General features: G+C 48.9%; 2 protein-coding genes across 2 annotated transcripts in view; both read left to right on the plus strand.

The window, feature by feature from the left end:
* Positions 1 to 49: 49 nt before the first annotated feature.
* On the plus strand, positions 50 to 14,510 carry tars2 (threonyl-tRNA synthetase 2, mitochondrial). The gene is given in 18 exon segments (XM_064348625.1): positions 50 to 3,254; positions 3,978 to 4,159; positions 4,543 to 4,657; positions 5,063 to 5,184; positions 5,597 to 5,705; positions 6,154 to 6,218; positions 6,825 to 6,903; positions 7,491 to 7,637; positions 7,731 to 7,829; positions 9,057 to 9,223; positions 10,990 to 11,152; positions 11,711 to 11,848; positions 12,411 to 12,488; positions 12,698 to 12,798; positions 12,998 to 13,099; positions 13,272 to 13,344; positions 13,473 to 13,587; positions 14,061 to 14,510. Coding segments are annotated over 18 exon segments (2,085 nt in total). The 5' UTR covers positions 50 to 3,167; the 3' UTR covers positions 14,204 to 14,510.
* Positions 14,511 to 19,097: 4,587 nt separating this feature from the next.
* LOC135261966 (CUGBP Elav-like family member 3) overlaps positions 19,098 to 24,961 on the plus strand; it is a 34,131-nt gene continuing 28,267 nt past the window's right edge. The window contains exons 1-2 of the mRNA XM_064348679.1: positions 19,098 to 19,282; positions 22,723 to 22,805. Coding sequence (XP_064204749.1) covers positions 19,138 to 19,282; positions 22,723 to 22,805 — 228 coding nt within the window. The 5' untranslated portion in view covers positions 19,098 to 19,137. The remainder of the gene's footprint in view (positions 19,283 to 22,722; positions 22,806 to 24,961) is intronic.

A 24,961-nucleotide genomic window follows, 5' to 3' on the forward strand; every position in this document is an offset into this window, starting at 1 on the left:
GTGAACCATGTACGGAGACAAAGATTTAAATCTCCAGTTGGTTTTGATTTTATTTTGTTTATCTTAAATTATAATTTTTTTAATTTCTTTATTTTTTTTTGTTATAAAGTAGCAGGGAAGTGTGGTGTTTGTATGGACATTTTGGGCATGGCTGCCGTAGTTGATGCAAGAAAAAAAGAAAAGAAGAAAAAACCATACATCTTTCAGACAGCTACTTTTGTTTCCTATCGTCTTTCCACATTTGACCGTTGACTATTCTCTTTTCTTAATCTCTTGTGTCTCAGCCTTTTTGCCCTTGGTCTCTTCCTCTCCTCCTCTTCCTCTCCTCTTTTGGCTCCTCTCCTCCCTCCTCTTTAGCTTTCTGCTTCTTTTCGCACATTATTCTTTCACCAAGAAGAACTGACAAACTTCACAAATGGTTGGATAGTAAACTGTAGCGGCAATATTCAAATAATTAAACTCGTTAAACTTGTATGCGATGTTTCAGCTAAATTAAAAAGAATTGGTTAAAGGTCGATGTCTGTGTGACTGGCTAGAATATTAGGTGCCTCTTTGAACTTAGATTTTTTTTTGTTGTGATTTTGAATTTTTTTTTATTTTTATTTTTTTTATGCTCAGCTGCCAATCTGTCAGTTTGTCAGCTACATAACTTGGTTCATTTCATACATCTTGGAGCTGTTTTGAAGAATGTGACCTGGTCCCTGTATAAGAGCTTAAGCACATACTTAATTGTGACTTCAGTACAAATGGGCCATTTTTGTGTGTGACACTTTTTTTTTTCAGTCTGAAGTGTGAATGGGAAATGTACATATTCATTTTTTCTTTGGACAGTAGAAAATTAAAAGCAGAATTTTCGAAAATGAAACCACCTTTACATTTTGTACACAATGGGTTTAGACCAAGCAATCAATTCCATGCGAGTATGTGTGTAAATGAAAAGTAAATAAGCGTTTTGTTACAGTATTATGAAAAGAGAGAGAGGCTTCTTGAAAATAACAAAGATTTGGGTCTGAGGCTTATCACATTTTTAACAAAATATTTTAAATTGAAATCGAAACTGTACAATAAATTAGTTGTTTCACACTTGCATACACACTACACGTTTACTGAGCACACTCAACATCTTGTACAATTTTTACATTTTTAATGTCCAGCTGTGTCCCTGAATTATTTTAATTCAGCTACTTTACCCCCTAAACCAGGGTTCTCAGACTGAAATCCAGGAGGGCCGCTGTGTCTTCTGGTTTTTGACGTGTTCCTTCACTTAAGTGCTTCATTTAAGCTACTGATTGGCTAAAGAGTGTGTACTTTGGTTCCAAGGCCTTAATTGGTTGCTGATTGAAAGGAAATCACAAAATCCAGAAGAGACTGTGGCCTTCCAGGACCGGAGTTTGAGACCCCTGCCCTAAACCAAAAGTTCTAAAAAAAAAAAAAATTTTTTTTAAATAAAAATAAATTTTTTTTTAAATTACATTTTCTTTTAGTTTGCTTCAGTTTCTGTCAGTATTTTCATTTCACTCAAAGGGCGTTTCAGGCTACTGGTAGCAACGGACCAGATATAGTTTCTAAATACCATTTAATTGGCTCCAGTTCAATTTAAGACCATAGTGCACGGCGTGCGGTGTGAGCGTGTGTGCTATGATCCCGTGGTCTTCACCGGCGCGTGTCTGAAAACGTTCGCATGCAAATAGCCTATGAATATTTAGGAGAGGCCATTTTAAACGTGGACTGCTGCGTGTCTGGGCCGTGAGCAATCACGATGGCTTCTGGTTTATGTGCGTCCTCTAGTGGTTTTGTTTGGGTGCTGCACAAAGAATGACGTCTCACATTTCCCTGGCCATTTGGACGGTCGCGAATTCTTTGTTTTTCTACCGTCTATGATTTGACCAATATATCGTTCTATAACCAACCCCTTATCTAGGCCTACGCCGAAGGTCGTTACATTTTAATGCGTTTCCGAGTTTTCAGCATTCTATTTTAGGAAACCACCACATTTTAAAAAACTCAAAAACTTAAATGATCTGTGCTAGGACTCGTGTGCCTATTATTTAGCATCATTCTGTGAGAGAGAACCTTAAGTACTAATATTTATTTGTAGAAAATGAAAATAAACTAATTTAGACAGATGTGAATTGCTACGAAAACCGTTCGCATCCTTCTTTCCCAATTGTGTCGTTTGTGCACATTATGCAAAGCTGCTAGCCCACATTAAAACTTTCAATAATACTCAATAGGCGCATGGATGCCTTTATTTCGTAATTCCGTACAACTATTCGATTTATGGTTGCAAATGACGCTGTTTTGACACCACTTTAGGATCAAGTGCTGACAGGTCCACGAAGTAAAAGGTATTTTTAGACCGTTTTCTAGTTAGCCTGCTCCGACGTAGTGGTGCTTAAATGACCAGGACACTCCGTTTTGTAATGGCTTATGCAAAAATGCTATGCTTATGCTATTGCTGGCTCACAAGAACGCCGAATATGCACAACCGTTTTAAAAAATGTGGTTTAACACTTAACTGTGAGACATTAACAGTGAAAACTGAAATTGTGCATATAATTTAACACATAACATTTACCATCTCGTTCGGTAATTACTGTGCTATTACTTGCAATTTATCCGGTGGGCTAAATTAGTAATTCTGTTACATAAAATCGCTCGAAATGGAAATTTTAATTTGATTAAGCTGTAATTGAAATGCTCCGCACGATCTGAGTGTTATTTACAACAGCGCATATGTTTTCTATTACAAACATTATATTGAGTGATCCCCGATGAGAAAGCCTGTTCCCATGAGGTAGTCTCTATTTTTATACAGTCTATGGGTAGTCTGCACCGTCAATTAACCCCCAGTTCGAGGCTCGCGCTCGGCAGACTGCATTTTCGATGCTGCGTACATTCCTTCTGCGTTTCAGTACTGGACGATTCTCCCCTCCCCTCGTTACAGCTCCGAGCAATGATTGGATAATTTTATCTACCGTAATGCTGTGCATCCAATAGATGCGCTCTTACGTTCCGAATTTCGACCAACCAGCTACGGCCTTTGGTATTGCAGTAGTTCCGGTGTTATGGCGGCGTGCAGGAGGGCAGAGAGTGTTGGATCAAGTTCATGTAGCTAGTTAGCTACCTTGTGACATTTTTAAAGTTTTGATGTGGTTACTTGAATCATGATGTTGGTGACCGCGCTGAAGGCATTGCCAGTTTGTCGAACTCGATCTGGTTCATCGCTTTTATCATACAGACGTTATTGTAAGGTGTGTGCCTCATTGCTTGCTTTACATTAATGGGAATTACCATGGCCAGGGCAGCTAAAATCAGTAGCTTTGAGAGTTCTAGTATTTATATATGTACTTACATATTTTCTGAACTATTCGTTTTGTTGTTGCCATACTGTCATAGCATGCTAGAGTCGCGATTTCCATACTGTTACCATTGCAAACTGCTCTGGTGTTGTGATGTCAGGGAGTAACTGCACGAAGCAGATTAAGTAGCTTTATTTCTGTCGCCAAGTTAAGATGCTGTGCATTTATTATTTTGTGATTTTCTACTGTACTGTGCATCACTATTTCGCTACTGTCGGCGATGTGGCTGCAGTCTTTTTCTATGGTTAATGCGTAGCTCAACCTGAAAGACCATAAGCTACTTGATATGGTTAAACAGAGGTGGGAAGCCCAGGGGCCAGAAAGTAAAACTCCAGCCTTGTGTTTCTTCTGCCCATGAAGTCAGCAAGCTCATTTCACTAATTAGTTCCACCTCCTGGCTGAAGAACTGTAGCAAATCCAGGTGGTTGGAACAAAATTCTGGGAAGGAGTTTTGCTTTCTGAACCTGGATTTTCCACCTCTGTTGTTTTTAATGTTTTTTATCTTGGTCACCCGCTGCAGTTATCACTGTATCTTACTTGTATTCCTTTGTTTTTCTTTCTCCTTCCTGTCTTTATTTCTCTCTTCCTGTTGCTCTCTGTTGGCCCCGGCCCCAGCAGCAGCCGCTGTCCCCGTGCCTCTCCGAGCGCCTGCGCGTCTTCCAGTCCCTGTGGGAGAAACGAGGGGAGCAGGATGGGAGGACGGAGGGGGAGGAGCTACGAGTCCGCCTGCCGGACGGCAGGACGGTGAAGGGGACGGCGGGCGTCACCACGCCCCTGCATGTCGCGCAGAAATCGCGGTAAGACACACACGCACACGTGCGCACACGCACACGCACTCAGAAGCACTGAGGCAGCCGGTGACCCCTGACCGGCTCTGTATTCTGTTCCACCTCTAAAATATTCTGTCTGCCTCCTCTGTTTCTGTGCATGGGAGAAAAGGGCTGAAGTGGTGGTGGATTGTGCTGTTGATAATTGTCATCACTGTGCGCCGCATCTCCACTGTGTGTCATCACTGTGCGCCTCCACTGTGTCCAAATTGCCATCACTGTGGTGTCATCATCTCCACTGTGTGTCATCACTGTGCGCCTCCACTGTGTCCAAATTGCCATCACTGTGGTGTCATCATCGCCACTGTGTGTCATCACTGTGCGCCTCCACTGTCTCCACTGTGTGTCAGCAGGGTTAAAGGTGCAGTCGTGAGCTCGGTGAATGGTGAACTGTGGGAGCTGGCACGCCCTCTAGAGGCTGACTGTGACCTGCACCTGCTGGGGTTCGACAGCGCCGAGGGCAAACAGGTACGAGCTCACTTAGACCGTCGATTGTCACACCGACACATCAGTGAGCCTGAGAGACACTGAGACCTGCTCGGACTATGACATCACAGCAGTGGCAGAAGCGTTCGTGTTTATTAACCTTTGCCCTTTGGCCAATCAAAATTTGTCCATAACTTTCACTTACGAGTAAATGCAAGCATTGCACAAATAATAATTCTTACTTTTAATAGCTAGTTAGCTAGTCAAGGTTAAGTGCAAATGGTGATTGAATCCCAGCTAGTGTTTGTAGAGTTGTAAAAATGGGTTGTACTTGTTAGGCACTGTGTATGCTTATACCATGAATTCCATGACTAATAAGAAGTAATTACCATAGATGTCACCGGCCGCTAGATCAGAACACAGGCTCTCATTCCTCCTCTCTTGCAGGTGGTGTGGCGGTCGGGCGCCTGTGTGCTGGGAGGGGTGCTGGAGGCTCATTTTGGGGCCGCGGTGGGTCGGGGGGGCAGTACGGAGGTTGGGTTCTACTGTGACTACCGGCTGGAGAGCAGGTCTGTGTCCCTCCCTCAGACGGGTGTGGTGTGTGTGATTAACACCGCTCTGCTGTTTTGATTTATTCCGTGGTGCTTTATCGTCTTTGATGGTCACAGCATAAACAAGCGCTCTGGCCTACTGAAGGATATGAGCTAATATATTTTTCTCCCTCCCTCTCTCTCTGTCCTGCCCTCTCTCTTTCCCTCTATCTCTCTCTCTCCCTACCTCCTCTATCTCTCTCCCTGTCCCTCTTTCTCTTCCCCTCCTTTCTCTCTCTCTCTCTCTCTCACTCACTTTTCCCCTGTCCCCTTTCTCCCTCTCTCTCTCTCTCGCTCTCCCTCTCACTTTTCCCCTGTCCCCCTTCTCTCTTTCTCTCTCTCTTTCTCTGTCCGTCCCGCTTCTCTCTCTCTCTCTCTCTCTCTCAATCAGCTCCCTCTCTCTGGGCGAGCTGGAGGAGAAGTGCAGGAGAACGGCCTCCCTGAAGCTCCCCTTCTGCAGCCTGGAGCTCAGCGTGCCGGAGCTGAAGGAGCTCTTCCAGGTGCTGGTGTGAGATGAACGGGGCCTGTGTCAGCAGGCTTCCTGCTCCGTGTCTCTCTGGTCTGTAAAGCAGCCTCTCAGCACACGGAGGACGAGAGCAGGGCATGGGCAGCTGTAACCTGATACCAGATCAGCTGTGAAACGAGCAGAAGTGAAAAATCCAGGTTCAGAAAGTAAAAGTCTCCTTCCCAGTGTTTTTGTTCCAGTCACCTGGATTTGCTAATTAGCTCAGTTCTTCAGCCAGGAGGTGGAACTAATTAATTAGTGAAACCAGCTGGCTGAGTTTGTGGGTGGAAGAGACACGTGGCAGGACTTTTTCCTTTCTGACCCCTGGACTTTCCACCTCTGGAAAAGGGGAACAGTGACTGGGGGTTGAAGCGTATAAAGGTGCTCGCCCTGTAGCCTAGAGCTTATTGGGTATTGGGTGCTTTTTGTGTTGTCCACTGCAGGACAACCAGCTGAGACTGCAGCTGCTTGAGGAGGAGATGTCTGGAGCCACTGCCACAGTGTACAGGTGTGTTTAACTACCACACACATCTTGTCATACACCACTATTAACCCTGAAGAGTTGGGTTTTTGGAATGCATTTTTCCCCTCCAAGTCAGTGTTCTAGAACTCAATTGCTTTCAATTACCGGCAGCGATTGTGACATCAGCATTAGAATGTTCAGTTAAGAACGTTCTAATCACATGTTTGTGATCTTGCACCTTAAAGGGCCAATGTTTCCGGTGAGGGTAAAATTTCACTGCTGGCGTATTTTATGTGAATCAAAAATGGGGGTTTTGGCAGCTGTACAGTATAAAAGAATACACTGGAGACTTGTGGTGAACAGGGAAGCACGCCCTGTATGCTTTAGTTACATTTTGGCAGTGCATCCTTAGAATTTATAGCCATGCGTAGTTTGCATAGTGCATAGTCCACACATTTTTAATCGGGTGGGGTGAAAAATTGCCCGTGGGTCGGAAGGAGTTCCGGCCGTAATGGATGGGCTAGATTTACTTTGACAAAGTTGTCTCTCTGTGGGGTTAATTGATGACCTGCGTACGTTTCTGCTCTCTGTCTTCCGCACACCACTTTGTGTGTGTGTGTGTGTGTGTGTGTGCGCGCGTGTGTTTTTCAGGTGTGGGGATTCGCTACATGTGTGCAGGGGGCCGCTTGTCCCTCACACCGGCTACCTCAGGGTCTTCAAGTGACAGGTGGTTAACACAACACACCATACACATACCTGAAATTGTTATCACACGATTTCGTGCACAGTGTACGTAGAACTACAGAATGAGCGATGTGACACAGCATAGATGTGACATTAAAACTTCTATGCAATGCCACTAAGGCAATGTTGGTGGTAATATTATGTGTAATGACTGGGGGCTTGGCAGCTGACATTAAGCACGGAGACGACCGGTGAACAGGGAGCACGCCCTGGTGCTGTTACTTTTGGCAGTGCATCCTTAGTTATAGCATGCGTAGTTTGCATATGCATAGCCACCATTTAATGGGGGGTGGCCCGTCGGTCGAGGCATTCCGCCAAGGATGGCTAGATACTGCAAGTGCCCGTGAGGCCTGCGACTTCCGATCCGCTTCGCACACCACTATGGGTGTTGTGTGTGCTGCGCGGGTCGGTGCGAATTCGCTACATGGGCGGGGGCGCTAACCGCTGCGCTAAAGATGAATCCACCGGCGGTGGGGCTGTCGGGAAGCCTCGCGCGCGCATCGCTGCTGTATTCTCAGTAGGAGGCTAATCTGACCGGTGGCCTGTTCTCTCTCTCTCTCGCTCCGGCCTCAGTTCTCGTCGGTGACGGTGGAGGGCGAGGAGGGCGAGGAGGGCGTGGTGCGGGCTCTGGGGGTCTGCTTCCCGGGGGAGAAGGAGCAGGAGGAGTGGGAGAAGGAGCGGGAGGAGGCGCGGCGCAGGGACCACCGGCGCATCGGCAAGGTGAGCGCGCTCTCTCTCTCTCTCGCCCGCCCGCCCGCCCGGCGTTAGCGTCGTAGCGAGCTCCACTGACCCGTGCGCCCGGCTCTGCTTCAGCACCAGGAGCTGTTCTTCTTCAACGACGTCAGCCCCGGGAGCTGCTTCTTCCTGCCCAAAGGAGCGCACATCTACAACACGCTGACCGACTTCATCAAGGTACCGCGACCGCACGCGCTGACCGCACACGCTGACCGCACATCTACAACACGCTGACCGACTTCATCAAGGTACCGCGACCGCACGCGCTGACCGCACACCTGACCGCACATCTACAACACGCTGACCGACTTCATCAAGGTACCGACGCACGCGAGCTGACGACTTCATCAGTACGCACCGCACGCTGACCGCACACGCTGACCGCACATCTACAACACGCTGACCGACTTCATCAAGGTACCGCGACCGCACGCGCTGACCGCACACGCTGACCGCACATCTACAACACGCTGACCGACTTCATCAAGGTACCGCGACCGCACGCGCTGACCGCACACGCTGACCGCACATCTACAACACGCTGACCGACTTCATCAAGGTACCGCGACCGCACACACTGACCAAACATCTACACCAGCGCTGACCGCACACGCTGACCGCACATCTACAACACGCTGACCGACTTCATCAAGGTACCGCGACCACACACGCTGACCAAACATCTACAACACGCTGACCGACTTCATCAAGGTACCGTGACCGCACACACTGACCGCACACCTGACCGCAACTAACACAACCGCTGACCGACTTCATCAAGGTCCGCGACCGCACGCGCTGACGCACACCTGACCACATCTACAACACGCTGACCGACTTCATCAAGGTACCGGACCGCACGCGCTGACCGCACACGCTGACCCATCACACACTGACCGACATCATCAGTACCAACGCACGCTGACCACATCACTGACACCAAATGTATCAACACGTGCGACTATCAATGTACAGCACGTGCATTGACTGCATTCTACAAACAACACATGAAACGACTTCGTTAAGAGATCCCGACCGCACATCGGACGCCATTTTACAGCGTATCTGACGATTCTCAAGGTACCGCGACCGCACACACTGACCGCACACGCTGACCGCACACGCTGACCGCACACACTGACCGCACATCTACAACACGCTGACCGCACATTTACAACACGCTCAATATTTGATATTGCAACATGGGTGCTTGTATGCAGCACATTGGAGTTCCACACCAATTCGCATATTGGTGCCTATTTCTGTTTCTCTTACCTAGCTGTAATTTCTAAAATTTAAATGTTTAAATAAGGTGTGTTGTCTGAAATGTAATTCTGATGTATAATTTGGCTTTAATCTCCGTCCCTCCCCTTTTCACCTTCTCTTTCTCCTCTCATGTTTCAGAGTGAATACAGGAGGCGGGGCTTCAGCGAGGTCATGACCCCGACCCTCTTTAGCACTGCATTGTGGGAGCGTTCTGGCCACTGGGAGCACTACAGTGATAACATGTTCCTGGTGCAGTGCCACCCCCACACATACGCCCTCAAGCCCATGAACTGCCCCGCCCACTGGTATGCAAGGGGGAGGGGCCTTTACATTTCTGTCTGCTTTTATTGGCTATTTTGATTGCCCTTTGTAAATGACTATTGAATAGCAGCATCAATGTCAGTCCTGAGCTCATTGTGGGCTCATTGTGGGCTCATTGTGGGCTCATTGTGGGCTCCTTGTGGGCTCATTCCGGGCTCATTGGGCTCATTGTGGGCTCATTGTGGGGTCATTGTGTTCTCATTCCGGGCTCATTGTGGGCTCATTGTGAGCTCATTGTGGGCTCATTGTGAGCTCATTGTGGGCTCATTGTGGGCTCGTTGCGGGCTCATTGCGGGCTCATTGCGGGCTCATTGCGGGCTCATTGCGGGCTCATTGCGAGCTGATTGTGGGCTCATTGTGAGCTCATTGTGGGCTCATTGTGGGCTCATTGTGAGCTCATTGTGGGCTCATTGTGGGCTCATTGTGGGCTCATTGTGGGCTCATTGTGGGCTCGTTGTGGGCTCATTGTGGGCTCATTGTGGGCTCGTTGTGGCTCTGTGTGGCTCATTGTGGGCTCATTGTGGGCTGATTGTGGACTCATTGTGGGCTGATTGTGAGCTGTTGGGGCTCGATTGGACCCCGATTTGGCTCACTGTGTGGGCTCGCTCTGGCTGGAGCTGGTGTCTGGGCCATTTGGGCGCTAGCATTGTCGGGGCTCAGGTGACGCGTCCATTGGGCGGCATCTTCTCGGGTCTCATTGTGTGCTCTCATGTGGTGATTTCTCGTTGTTGGTCATGCGATTGCCGTGGCCGATAGGGGGGGCGATTGTGAGCCACCACTTGTGATGTGTCATTGTGTCTGTCATCTGTTGGCCTCTCCTTGTCGCTCTCTCTGCTCTGTCTCTCCTTGTCACACTACATTCTGTTTCTCATTGTGGGCTGCATTGTTGACACATTGTTTGGGACTACATTGTGGTAGGCATCATTCCGGCTCATTCCGGCTCCATCTCGGGCTCATTCCGGCTCATCTCCGCTCTTCCGGCTCTTTGGCTCATTGTGGGCTCTTAGTGGGGAGATCTCGTCTGCGGCTTTGCGCGGTCATGTTGCGGGCTCATTCGCGCGCTTGCGGGCTCATTGCGAGCTGATTGTGGGCTCATTGTGAGCTCATTGTGGGCTCATTGTGGGCTCATTGTGAGCTGATTGTGGGCTCATTGTGAGCTCATTGTGGGCTCATTGTGGGCTCGTTGTGGGCTCGTTGTGGGCTCGTTGTGGGCTCGTTGTGAGCTCGTTGTGGGCTCATTGTGGGCTCATTGTGGGCTGATTGTGGACTCATTGTGGGCTGATTGTGAGCTGATTGTGGGCTCATTGTGAGCTGATTGTGGGCTCATTGTGGGCTCATTGTGGGCTTGTTCTGGGCTCATTGTGGGCTCATTGTGGGCTCATTGTGAGCTCATTGTGGGCTCATTGTGGTCTCATTGTGGTCTCATTGTGGTCTCATTGTGGTCTCATTGTGGGCTCATTGTGGGCCCATTGTGGGCCCATTGTGGGCTCATTGTGGGCTCATTGTGGGCTCCTTGTGGGCTCCTTGTGGGCTCCTTGTGGGCTCATTGTGGTCTCATTGTGGGCTCATTGTGGGCTCATTGTGGGCTCATTGTGGGCTCATTCCGGGCTCATTCCGGGCTCATTCCGGGCTCATTCCGGGCTCATTCCGGGCTCATTCCGGGCTCATTGTGGGCTCATTGTGGGCTCATTGTGGGCTCATTCGGGGCTCATTCGGGGCTGATTCCGGACCCTTTCCGCCCCCGCTCCAGCGTGATGTACGAGCAGCGGGTGCGCTCCTGGCGGGAGCTGCCGCTGCGCTGGGCCGATTTCGGGGCGCTGCACCGCAACGAGCTGTCGGGGGCGCTCACGGGCCTGACCCGCGTCCGCCGCTTCTGCCAGGACGACGCCCACATCTTCTGCACCCCGGAGCAGGTACGGACCCCCCTCCCCCCGCTGCACCTCTGCACCCTGAGCCCCCGTCAGGTGATTTCTGTGTTGGGTTCAGGTCATGCAGCAGGGAGGAGTTATAGACCGTGTGCAGAATGAGGGGACTGAGCTCTGCTGCAGCTCACACACACTCATGTGTAATAATGTCCTCTGTGTCTGTTTCCTACTTCCTGTTCACTGGTTTTCATCTCTCTCTGCCTATCCGTCTCTCTCTCTCTCACAAACACTCTCTCTCGCTTTTTTCTCAAATTCAAAGTGTTTTATTGACATGATAAAATTAGAATTTGCATTTAACAAACAAAATTAGCATTTGCATTTGACAAAAAGTAATAACAGAATAATGTGGTTATATACATATATATATATATATATATATATATATATATATATGTATACACATTATATGTATACACTGTGTGTGTTTGTGCGCATGTGTGTTTGTGAACTGTAGTATTATGTGATGAAGTTCTCTCCACCTCTCTCACTCTCACTCTCTCCCCCTCTCTCTCTCCCTCTCTCTCTGTCTCTCTCTCTCTCGCTCAGCTGGAGGAGGAGATGACTTCCTGTCTGGAGTTTGTGCGCAGCGTGTACACGGTGTTCGGCTTCTCCTTCCGCTGCCTGCTGTCCACGCGCCCCACCCCCTGCCTGGGGGAGCCGTCCCTGTGGGACAGCGCTGAGGAGGTCCGTCCCCCAAACCGCCCCCCCACACAGGGCACACCGCTGCTCTTTATACTGCAGTTATAGCACAGTGTTCTTCCGACTGTAAATACACACAGGCGTGTTGCCATGACCACGCCCTGGAATCCTCAGCAAACACAGGTAATGTTAGCTGCATGCATTGTCGGAGGTAACTCTCTCTGACTAGAGTACGTGTAAAAATGTAGTGAGGCGTGCATTAACAAGAAACTCTATGGTCAATAATCTGACTGATTGAATGTTTCGTGCTAGCAGTCCTAGACACTTGCGTTGTGTCCTAGTAGTTTTCTGACTGGCAAACTTGAATGGCTCCTGCAGTAAAGTTATTTCTCCACTAGAGGGGGGTAAGGGGCAATCTGTAGTAACACTGTTTTTCCAGCAGATGGGGACCAAGGCCATTGATCAATGGCACTTATCATTAAAGCTCTACTGTAGCCCAGTTTGAAAGAAAGCTAGGGAGTTGTAGAACGGTGTCCAGACACAGGGGGTGAGTGGTGATGACCTTTCACCCCTCCCTCTCCCGGCCCCCCCCCCCTCTTTCGAGCAGCAGCTGGAGCGGAGCCTGAAGCAGTTTGGGGAACCATGGGAAGTGAACCCAGGGGATGGAGCCTTTTACGGGCCCAAGGTAAGGGCCAGAGAGGGGTGTGGGGGGGGGGCCTTGTTGGTTCTTCAAATCCCCATAAATGTGTGCTTAAGTGTGTGGAACTTTGACCTGGAATATGTGAGATTTGGGAGGATGGGTGCTGGGTCAGGTACGGGTGTGCTGGCGGCTCATCCCCCCGAACCCCCCTTTCTGAGCCCGCTTCTGTCCCTGTGCCTCCGTGCCCCCCCTAGATCGACATCCAGATCCGCGACGCCATTGGCCGACAGCACCAGTGCGCCACCATACAGCTGGACTTCCAGCTGCCGATCCGATTCGACCTGCAATACGTGGGGTGAGAGAGCGGCGGGGGGGCAACCGCGGGGTCCTTGCGTCGCCGCGGTCGACACCGCGGTTCAGTCGCGGTCGACATCGGTTCAGTTGCGGTCGACACCGCGGTTCGGTCGCGGTCGAACACCGCGGTTCAGTCGCGGTCGCGGTCGACGGCGTTCTCTCGCTCCGCGGTTGAGCGCGTGTGCGGTCCTCTCTCGCAGGGCGGACGGAGAGATGTACAGGCCGGTCATGGTCCACAGAGCCGTCCTGGGGTCGCTGGAGCGCATGATCGCCATACTGGCCGAGAACTTCGCTGGGAAATGGTGCGTTTTGTTAGCGTGCGCTAGTGCGCGTGTGCGAGTGACTGAATCTCATTGAGTTTGACACATCTGGAAGCGCGTGTGTCATCATATTTATTAAATTGCTGTTACACAAGCTTCAGTGTCAATTTCTCTTCTTTATTTCTCTCTCACTGTCTCTCCTCTCTCTGCTCAGGCCTTTCTGGCTCTCTCCAGTGCAGGTCATGGTGATTCCTATAGGGGGCAGCACCGAGGAGTACGCGCAACAGGTCAGCGCGCGTCAGCGGTCGGGTTTGTGAGCGCGGCGCTTGACGAAGCGCTTCCCACTGAAACCGTGTCTTTCTTTCCGTGTTTGTGCGCTGCCCCCCACCCCCACCCCCCCCACCGCGGAATTAAGGTGGCGAAGAGCTTCCGGGAGGCGGGCTTCATGGCGGACCTGGACGCAGACATCGGAGCCACCTTAAACAAGAAGATACGCACGGCGCAGCTGGCCCAGTACAACTACATACTCGGTGGGTGGCGATGGTGTCGGGCAGCAGTGGTGGGGGTGTCAGTGGGGGTAGAGGGGGGAGGCAATCGTTCTCTCCGTTTTTGTCATGGCAGAGGCGTTTTTCCACGGTGCCTTGTAGCGTATGACACTGCTGGGTGTTTGCCGAGGGAGAGTGGGTTAAGTGCATTGGTCAGAGGTGCGGAGGCCCCCAGACTTCTGCTTGGAAGAGTCACATTTCTCCTCCGCTGAGCTGCACTGCCTGCTGCTCCCCCTGTCAGTGGTGTCCTGACCTCATTTTCCCACCCCCCCACCCCCCTCTCTCCCTAACTCTCTCTCCTTCTTTCTCTGACACTCTCTCCCCGTCTGTCTCTCTCTCTCTCTGACTCTCTCTCTCTCTCTCTCTGTCTCACTCTCTCTCTATCCTCTCCCCCCTCTCTCTTACTCTCTTCTCTCTCTCTCTCTCTGACTCTGACTCTCTCTCTCTCTCTCTCTCAGTGGTGGGAGAGAAGGAGCGGGAGAGCGGGGCAGTGAGCGTGCGGACGAGAGGAGGCAAGCAGCTGGGGCGGAGGGACCTGAGGGAGGTGCTGTCGTCTCTCACAGAGCTCCGGGACAGCAGGAGCAACCAGGAGGACTTCTGAGTGCAGCGCTTTAACATGGGCACAGACCGCTAACATCACTCCCATGCACACACAAGATTTAACATGGGCACAGACCGCTGACATCGCTCCCATACACACACATGTGCTTTAACACGGGCACAGACCGCTAACATCGCTCCCATACAACACATAAGCTTTAACACGGGCACAGACCGCTAACATCGCTCCCATACACACACGTGTGCTTTAACACGGGCACAGACCGCTGACATCGCTCCCATGTGCTTTAACACGGGCACAGACCGCTAACATCGCTCCCATACACACACAACATTTAACACGGGCATAGACCGCTAACATCGCTCCCATACACACATGTGCTTTAACACGGGCACAGACCGCTAACATCGCTCCCATACACACACATGTGCTTTAACACGGGCACAGACCGCTAACATCGCTCCCATACACACACATGTGCTTTAACACGGGCACAGACCGCTAACATCGCTCCCATACACACATGTGCTTTAACACGGGCACAGACCGCTAACATCGCTCCCATACACACACATGTGCTTTAACACGGGCACAGACCGCTAACATCGCTCCCATACACACACATGTGCTTTAACACGGGCACAGACCGCTAACATCGCTCCCATACACACACATGTGCTTTAACACGGGCACAGACCGCTCACATCGCTCCCATACACACACATGTGCTTTAACACGAGCACAGACCGTGAACATCGCTCCCATACACACACATGCGCTTTAACACGGGCACAGACCGCTAACATCGCTCCCATACACACACACGTGCTTTAACACGGGCACAGACCGCTAACATCGCTCCCATACACACACGTGCTTTAACACGGGCACAGACCGCTAACATCGCTCCCACACACACACATGTGCTTTAACACGGGCACAGACCGCTAACATCGCTCCCACACACACACATGTGCTTTAACACGGGCACAGACCGCTAACATCGCTCCCACACACACACACGTGCTTTAACACAGGCACAGACCGCTAACATCGCTCCCATACACACACACGTGCTTTAACACGGCACAGACCGCTAACATCGCTCCCATACACACACATGTGCTTTAACACGGGCACAGACCGATAACATCGCTCCCACACACACACATGTGCTTTAACACGGGCACAGACCGCTAACATCGCTCCCACACACACACATGTGCTTTAACACGGGCACAGACCGCTAACATCGCTCCCACACACACACATGTGCTTTAACACGGGCACAGACCGCTAACATCGCTCCCATACACACACATGTGGTTTAACACGGGCACAGACCGCTAACATCGCTCCCATACACACACACGTGCTTTAACACGGGCACAGACCGCTAACATCGCTCCCATACACACACACGTGCTTTAACACGGGCACAGACCGCTAACATCGCTCCCATACACACACATGAGCTTTAACACGGGCACAGACCGCTAACATCGCTCCCATACACACACATGAGCTTTAACACAGGCACAGACCGCTAACATCGCTCCCATACACACACATGCGCTTTAACACGGGCACAGACCGCTAACATCCCTCCCATTCAACATTTTATTTTTTTGCTGCAATTTTTTTAATCCAGTGAAATGGACATCCTTCAGTTCCGCTTCAAGGCTAATAACTGAATTCTCAGTGGTGGAGACAGTTCAGATTTCCGGAAATGTTTTTCCCCCTCATTTATAGTCATATTTATTGTCGACATATTTGCTTTGTGTCTTTCCTGTGGGTTTAGAGTAACCCACTTAATATCCCCGTTGTTCTACAGCCAAATATTTGGACAAGCCATGATATTGACGGAGTGTAAGATTTCCCATGGTGCCTGAGGAGCAGATGTGGAGTTGGAATCTTTTGCTTCCTGCTCCATTACGATTTATCTTTTATCTGTAAATAAAGGAAAGTTTTTTTTTAATGATGCATTGAAATAGTGTTTGTTACTCTGAATCTGTTGTACAATAAAACACATTTTTGTAATTTGTTGTAATTTCTCTGCTGTTTGCTAGCTGGTTACCGACATTAATGTCTGGTGATTATAAAATGTAATAAATCTTAGCTAATGCCTTTTATTCGCCAGTGTAAGATACCGTATCTGCAAATCAGTGCCTTTCTCTGTCAATCTCTGCTGTACATATGGTATAAATAGTTTCATGGTAGCACCACACCGTATTGCCGAAGTGTTTTTACATGCAATTCTAGTTCCATTGGAAGCGCTTTGATCACACGCCAGAGGTCAGTGTTTCCCGGCAACGCTGACGATTTAAAATTGCACGGCTGAAAATACACAAGGTGGACTTTAATCTGTCGGGAAGTCACGCAGACGAGAGGCGCGAGACTGTACGCTTATGCCCCCCACGACTCGCACGGGCACTGAGTCACTCTACTTTGTGCCCAAGCTGGCTAGAAGCCGCGTAATAATACACGTGCTTACGGGATCAGTAAAGCAGGGCCAGAGGGAGCATCCAGGGGGTGGCAGATGGTGACCTTTCGGGCCAAATCACTAACACTCAGTAGATGTTTACAGTGAACAAGATGAGAGTAGTGTAGGCAGCAAGCTGATGAACAACAAAGCGAAAAAATATGACGAAGTCCTGCGAGGCGGCAATAGAACGTACGTGTTCGAGTGGATTTTAGGACCATGGACAGACGCCACCATTCGGAACATCTTTCTGTCGTTTGGAAATACGCGCAATTAATATTAATGCACATACACGCTCCGGTGGACACTCAAATGTGCGCTATACACTACAGATTACAGTCTGTGCACATTATACACTGAGTAAAGGGATACCATTTTAAGTAACCTACTTAGTCAGTTTTCGAAGTAGGAGTGCGTATGCTTTTTTTGCAGTCTACAGTACTGTGTTTTCAGTAGCATCTGTGTTGTAGTGCAAACGCGCGCGTGCGGTGTGTGTGTGTATATTTTAAGTATGGCGCCTTATTTCCAATAAAGTTGTGCTGGCCTTTAAAAACAATGTGCTTTCAGCACCACGGTCAGATCTCGCGGAGAGAACAATAGACGGATCGGCGGACCTTGATGTCAGGTACCGTCAACCAATGATTTGCGTACATAAAACGAAAAGAGAAATAAATGTCCATAATCTACAATGTGTTTGAATGTAACAGTACAACACACAAACTCTATTCTTTGAAAAAGCAGGACACAAGCAATGGTGATTATATAATCTACTTCACAGTCCACTGATACAGACAATAAGAGTAGCCTACTACTCTCATTTTACGGCTATATCCCCAACCTCCTCAAATTATGGTTAAAGATGGCTAATATAACTACAACTCAGACACGCTTGTTGTACTTCAAGATTGTATCTACAAGAGAAAATGAGCAGAAAACATAAAATAAAATCCTTTCAAGTAGCCTATTGAAAGGGATCTTCGGGTGAACAATCGGTGACGAATTGTTGACTGTCCCTCCCGCTACATCGCAGTTTGTCAGAGCTCAAGGGAGAGGGAGCGAGAGATAGAGGTAGAAAGAGGGAGACACCGGCCGACAACGTCAAAGCGAGGGGGTGGAAAAAAGAAGCAGCACTCGAGAAAACATCTAAACCGTAACGACATATATTCCTTTACTTATTATTGCACGGTTATTAATGGTACAATGCATAATAATCAAACCGAAGAACGGAAACGATAGCCTGTATTATCTAACACAATACTAGCTTGCTAGCTTGGATAATCACGACAACATAGTTGATAAGTGTGGAAACCGTTGGGGGATCCAATTTAGTAATTATTGTCGGTGACAAGGGAAAGGTTGGACTATGTATATGTAAGTTGGCTAGCACAAACCTGTAAGTGATACAGGACGGAACGGTAGATAGATAAGAGCGTCACACGCTCGCATTCTAACTGGAGGGAGGACGTAAAAGCGCGACACGGATTTATCAGTGCTTTGGTACAATCGCTTGTCAAGACATCAAGGCTGCAACTCTACCGAAGCGAAGCACAAAAAAATAACTAGCATTAGGCTATCTCCATTGGTAGAATTCCAAAAAACACAAAAAGCACAAGAAGAGGGACAAATTGAACATAACACTTGGGGACGAAGGGAAAGACAAAAGGAACAGACCAGAAACCGGTGAAAGAAGAACAGAAGGAAATAAGCCACATATTGGAGTATTCTTAACATTTGGATATTTTCAAAACTGAGCTATTTTCTTTTGGTATTTGTTTTCTTGGGTGTGTAAAAGGTAACGTCTTACGTGTACGTATGTGACTATAACGTCAACCTAACTGGACAAAGAGAAGCGCCCCCATACATTGATATACAGTCCCACTATACCCACGGTAGGGTTAAACAAAGGAGCCCAACGTAGAGACTGTTACTGTTGATGCACATTAATATTTCAAATTTGCACAGACTCCCCGAGGACTACATCCTAAACAGAAGGTAATACACGATTCGAGCTACTGTTAATAAAGCGACATGCGCATGGGTTTTTAAATATGGTTTTGCGTGTATTGCCATTGGCTGCTTTTTAAAAATTAATTATTATAATGGACGTGTTCTTGCCATTCTTGTGGCGCACGAGCTATTGTTTATTTTTTGCATTTTTAAAGTATTTTAATTGTTTGTGTTACATTGCATTAAAAGCGCCGGTTATATGTGTATATTATGGTTATATGTGTTTATTTTATAACTATTATGTCGTATTGTGACTTTTTGAGAAAGTGTAGCCATGCAGAAAAATCAAAATATATAAATGATATAATTTAGGCCACTACTTTCTCCACTGTTTCCTGCGCCATCCACGTTCACACCACCCACCTCTCCTCTTCCATCCCCAGACCCGCTCTCTTCCAGTTCCCCCGAGTCCCGTTCATTCCCCAGTTCACTGTTTTAGTGTCTGTCCACGGGCGCTCCGACTGCACCCCAGCGCAACGTCCCAATGAAGGAGGCCGACGCGATTAAACTGTTTATCGGGCAAATTCCCCGAAACCTGGAGGAGAAAGATCTGAAGCCCATCTTCGAGCAGTTCGGGAAGATCTATGAGCTGACGGTGATAAAGGACAAATACACCGGCATGCACAAAGGTAAAACTTCACACATCGCTAGACCGTGAACTGCGTACGGAAATAGGAAAACAGATACGCAAAACTGTGGTTTGATTTGCGCAGGATGATTAACCTGTTTGCTTTTTCGGGATACCCCTTTATTGCCGATGTGCCTTACACATAATTTAGCCACTATAACACTCTCTGTATGTTTTTTTTATCAATAAAAATATTATTATTTCACTCTGATATATGCTGAGGCGGGGCTGGGGAGAGAGAGAGATCTTGAAATATCTGTTGATCTCCGTTATAAAATTATTCAAAAAGGTCTGTCAGTGTTCTGCGCTGTATGCTCAGACTGAGCGGCATGTAGGCCAATGGAGCTACCACCTGTTCGGAATTAGAGTGGAACAATGGCCACGGTCTGAAAACAGACAGATAACAAAACAAACAAATGAAAAGGAAGAGAGAGAAAAGAGAAAAGGAGACATGGAGATGTAAATGGAGGGGGAGAAGAGGGGGACTGACGCTTACGTTGAAAAGATAACGCCACGAACAAGGAAACTGCAGCAGGGCTGCCAGCGTGCCCTGGGAGCCCTGAGAGCTGATCGTGAGTCGCGCGCATCTAAACATGGCTCTTGGCTTTAGGATTAGTGATGTCCTGGCTCTTCCGGCTCTCTCTCTCGCTTGCTCTCTCTCCATCTTTCTCTCTCTCTGGAATACTCTCAAGAATGCTGTATTGGCGTGACTATCTTGGAATGTATTGCCAGACCTGTACATAAACAAACATGAAATACATTACAGTATAATATTATACTATCAGCGGAACAAATATATTAACAGAACGCTCTCTCTCACACAACACACGTGTACAGTATACATATGTACTCGGTGTGTGCGTGTGCGTGTGTGTACATCTGCACACACGTCTCTATCTGTCCTTGGGAAGTAAAGAAAGAAAAAAACTGGCTAAACTGTTATCCTCTGGGAAGGATGACAGTCGGAATGTTTTTATGAGTCACCCGGGAGCAGTTTGGTGTTGGTCATGAATCCGGGGCCTGGGGAGGTCCTGTACGTTAGAGACCAGATAATCAGCGCCGTCTCCCAGACCTTGACCTCCTGCCGTGCTGTAAGCGAGCCGGTGTCACGACACGGTTTTCGGCGTTTCGCACCGAACTGTGTTTTACGCCTCCCGAAGGACGTTTCCCAAAGAAACGAGACGGGAGCGCTGGCGCGGCGTTAAATTCTCGGCCTTGCCGCGGTGTTCTCCCTGGTGGTTTGGGACTGGGAGCGCGCTAGTTTTGGTGCCTACGTGCACGGAGCTACAGGTGCTCTCTAATTGGACTGAAGCGGGATGTATTTCCGCGCTACGGAGGAAACACAGGCCTCTGTCCCTCGGCTTTGGGGATTCCTTTCAGGGAGAGCAGAAATAAATTAGCTGTCTCGAATCTGTAATTCTTCACCGGACAGGAGCTCCGCAGAGCAGCGTCAATCTCCGGAGCGGTCGCGTCTTCTCATGCCGTCGCTGTTGTTGGCTGTCACTGTGCGTTCTTGAGCGAATGTCTCGTATGAGTCATTAATCAGACCCCGGCGTCTGTCAAAGTAGGAAAATGGGGATTTTTGCCTTAACGCTGTGCTGTAATTTGAGGGTCATTTTGGGGAAGTAGATGAGAACATTGTTTACCCTTCTTCGGGGCCGTGTGATCTATCATGTTCGGTGCCTGGGAGCGGGGATCTGTGGGCGTGATAAGGCCTATTAGTGTGTGTGTATGTGTATTTGTGTAAACGTGTGTATGCATTGTGTTTGTGTGTGCATGGGTGTGTGTGTGTGTGTACTGTATACCTCTGATGGGGACACGTGACAGAGAGGCCTCACACATTAATATACGCCTGTGGTCTTAGTGGTTGTGGCAGGCGTAGGAACAACGGTGGCTCCTCCTCCTGCACCCAGGTATCCAGAATCACTGCTGCCACGTGACTCTGGACTCCACGGCCGCTGTGTCCCTGTTAAATGAGCTCCAGCGTGCTGTCTTTTCCGTGCGACACTGTGCAGTCTGCTGCGCTGCGCTGTGCCTTGCTGTGCTGTGCTGTCCTGTCCTGTGCTGTGCTGTGCCGAATCGCGCCGGGCTTTGCTGTGCGGTGCGATGTCGGAATGTGCTCTGCCGCGTCTCGACGGGGTCAGACGTGCTGCAAACTGTGAGATAATCTTATGATTTATACGCAATAATTTAGATATTTACTCACGTCTGCTTTCATTTGTATCGAGTGTTTTACAAAGCGGGTTTTTGCAGGATGTATTGATGGGTATTTGGAAGCAGAGGCAAGCACATGGAAAGTGCAAAACAATTCCACTTACATTACAGTTACTTACTTAGATGCTTTTATCGTGATGCATGGTGCATATAATAAGCTTAGACCAGTGCAGATGTTACATTACATTACATTACAGGCATTTAGCAGACGCTCTTATCCAGAGCGACTTACACAACTTTTATATAGCATTTTTACATTGTATCCATTTATACAGCTGGATATATACTGAAGCAATGCAGGTTAAGTACCTTGCTCAAGGGTACAACGGTAGTGTCCTTACCCGGGAATCGAACCTGCGACCTTTCGGTTACAAGTCTAGTTCCTTACCCACTGTGCTACACTCCGTCCTGTAATGTAAAAAAAATGTAGATGTAGATGTAAAAAAAAATTGACTGCAACACAATCAAAACAAAACCTCATTGAAGACATGCTGTAGTAAGCATGTTGGCTTGCACAAGTGCCGTAAAGAAGTGGGAATATTAATTGAGGTCCGTCTTATAAAAGAGCTTGGGCATTAGCCGTAAAAAGCACAGGCACTGTGCCAGTGGCTGAGTATGTCTGATGTTTGTATTACCGGAGAGAAGGGCCATTCTGGACCGGTGGGGCCGGGATGCTGTTTTAAAAGGTGTGCTTTCAGTCTGTGGATGGGGCACTCTGTCTGTGAGTGCAGGGATGTGTGTGTGTGTGTGTGTGTGTGTGTGCGTGTGCATCTGTGTGTGCACCTGTGTGTGCGTGTGTGCATCTGTGTGTGGGTGTGTGTGTGTGCATCTGCGTGTGTGTGTGTGTGTGCGTCTGTGTGTGCATCTGTGTGTGGGTGTGTGCGTCTGTGTGCGCCTGTGTGTGCATCTGTGTGTGTGCGTCAGTGTGCGTCTGGGTGTGCATCTGTGCGCGTGTGTGTGTGTGTGTGCATCTGTGCGTGTGTGTGTGTGCGTGTGCGTCTCTGTCTGACTGCGTGCACATGCCCGACCGGGTGCCCCGGTCTACGTGCGTTCGGCCAAGGACAAGATGCCCCTCGGAAAGGCACTAGCCGGATGACGCTAGAGCGTGTACCCTCCAAGTACAGGATAATTAGAGGCAGTTTCTAAGCACCACCGGCAGACTCTTCCAGTCTCACCCCTCCCCTCTCTGTCTCTCTCTCTCTCCCTCCCCCCCTCTCTCTCTCTCAGGATGCGCCTTCCTGACCTACTGCGCACGTGAGTCAGCGCTGAAGGCCCAGAGTGCCCTGCACGAGCAGAAGACGCTTCCAGGGGTGAGCCCTTCGCTTTCCCCCCCGCTCCGCGGCGCGCGCTAACTCCGCGCTCACCTCCGCAAACACACACACCTGACAGTCACGTGCTCCGGCACTGGCGGCTCCTACAGCTGGAGTTGCCTCTGCCGAACAGCTACTTTGAGAGTCCCATGAGAACACAGGGTTGTAATGCGGGCTTCCCTAAAATCATTTTAGCACCCTTGATAAAATATAAATTAATTTTAACTGAATTTTTTTGAAAAATATAGCGGTTTGATTAATTTCATACATGTCGCTGTACGTGTTGTTATGCCATATATTTCCGAATTGCCCGAAAGGGATTCTACAGTACCTGCATATAGTGTACACGTGAGATACAACTGACATATATTCTGAATATATTTTTTTACGTAAGATGTCGAGCGTTTGGAATGATTATTTTCCGTTTCGAGCCTGCATTGTTTCTGTGTTGAAATGTTCATTATGCAGCGACAGGCTCTGCGCGCGGTTCTGTATTAAACAGAATGACTCAGCTTCGTGCTCTGACGGCAGACGGACGCTTTCATCAGTCATTCTCGCCGCGCTCTCGAATGGAGGAGCGAAACGCGAACGAGCCGGGGGATCGCGTGTTCCTTCTGCTGTCAGCCTCTCGCGTTTTCTCTCTTTTCTCTTCTCTCGTTCTGCGCTGTCGTCCTCCGTTTGCCGGTCTTGTGCCGAGCTTTATTCGTCTTTTGGAAGAAAATAAAAACAGCGAGGGAGGGAGTGAACGAGAGAGAGAGAGAGAGAGAGAGAGAGAGAGAGAATAAGGGGGGAGGTGGTGTTAATGCAAACATTAATCCAATTAGTAGCCTGACATTAGCCTGACCTTTCTGAGAAAATCAGCCAGCCGGTTGTTCTTACCCCCCCTGGTGTTGCCCCCTCTCACCCCTCTCCCGCTCTCCTCGCTCGCCCCGGCCCTCCCAACGCCCTCCCCCCAAATTTGTCCCTTCCATGAAGCAACACACCGCCAGTGCAGCACACGGGAGATGTGCTCGTCATACTAAGTGTAAATTAATTCAATTATCCTTAATTGGCCATTACTAATAATAATGAGTACCTAATAATAATAATAATAATAATAATAATAATAATAATAATAATGCTCCTGTGGGGGTTTAGGCCAGGGTTTTCTGTGAAGCGTATTGTGATAATTGCCATGAAATACGCTATATAAATACATTTCATAGATTAATAATAATAATAATAATAATAATAATAATAATAATATTGCTATTGGGTTTAGGCCACGGTTTTCTGTGAAGCGTATTGTGATAATTGCCATGAAATACGCTATATAAATACATTTCATTGATTAATAATAATAATAATAATAATAATAATAATAATAATAATGTGTTTATTCCCTCGGTCTTTCCCAGTGTTAGTCTCTGTTCCAGCAGATCCAGCTCTCTGCTTCCTCACAGTCTGCTCCTCCTGTTCTCTTTCTCTGAATCCAATCCTGCCTTGAATGAGCACTCCTCAGGTCTCCAGCTTCAGGCTCCTCCTCCTCCTCTTTAAATCTCAGTTTTCACAGCTAAGTGTTATATCAGCTCACTCCCCCCCTCCCCCCTCCCCCCCACTCTTCATCTCCCCCTGTCTTATTCCCTCGCTCCACCCCAGCCCCTTCGACAACATTTCAGTCCGGTCCGTTTCGCGAGGGGTCCAGTTTCCCTCTTTTCCATCTCACCCTGACTTTCCTGCAGCGGGAATTGCCAAAAAAAAAAAAACACCTGAGACTCAGCCCCCTCCTGTCCATCTTCCTCTTCCTCGCGCCACTTGTAGGGCTGCGGCGATCCCTCCCTCCCCCCCCCCACTCCCCGCTCGACTCTCGGCGTTGGGAGAAGCGCGGACGCGGGGGCCTGAATTCGGGCCGCGGCGAACGGCGGGCGGATTGTTCGCGGGTCGCGACGGCGGCGGCGGCGTACGCCGGTGGACGTGAGCGCTCGTGACGGTGCATTACGTCGCCGCGAGACGACTGCGCGGCGTCCTTCCCCGAAGAAGGAAAAAAACAATCGGCCTGAGATGACGCTGATTTGTTTGATTAGATGTGAGGGGAGGCAGGAGATGGAGCGCACAGGGACAGATCCTGTCTGTGCGCGTGCGTACGTCGTGTAGAGGAGCGTCTATCCTGGTTGATT

The sequence above is a fragment of the Anguilla rostrata genome, chromosome 8 (assembly GCF_018555375.3).
Source record: "Anguilla rostrata isolate EN2019 chromosome 8, ASM1855537v3, whole genome shotgun sequence".
Classification (NCBI taxonomy): domain Eukaryota; kingdom Metazoa; phylum Chordata; class Actinopteri; order Anguilliformes; family Anguillidae; genus Anguilla; species Anguilla rostrata.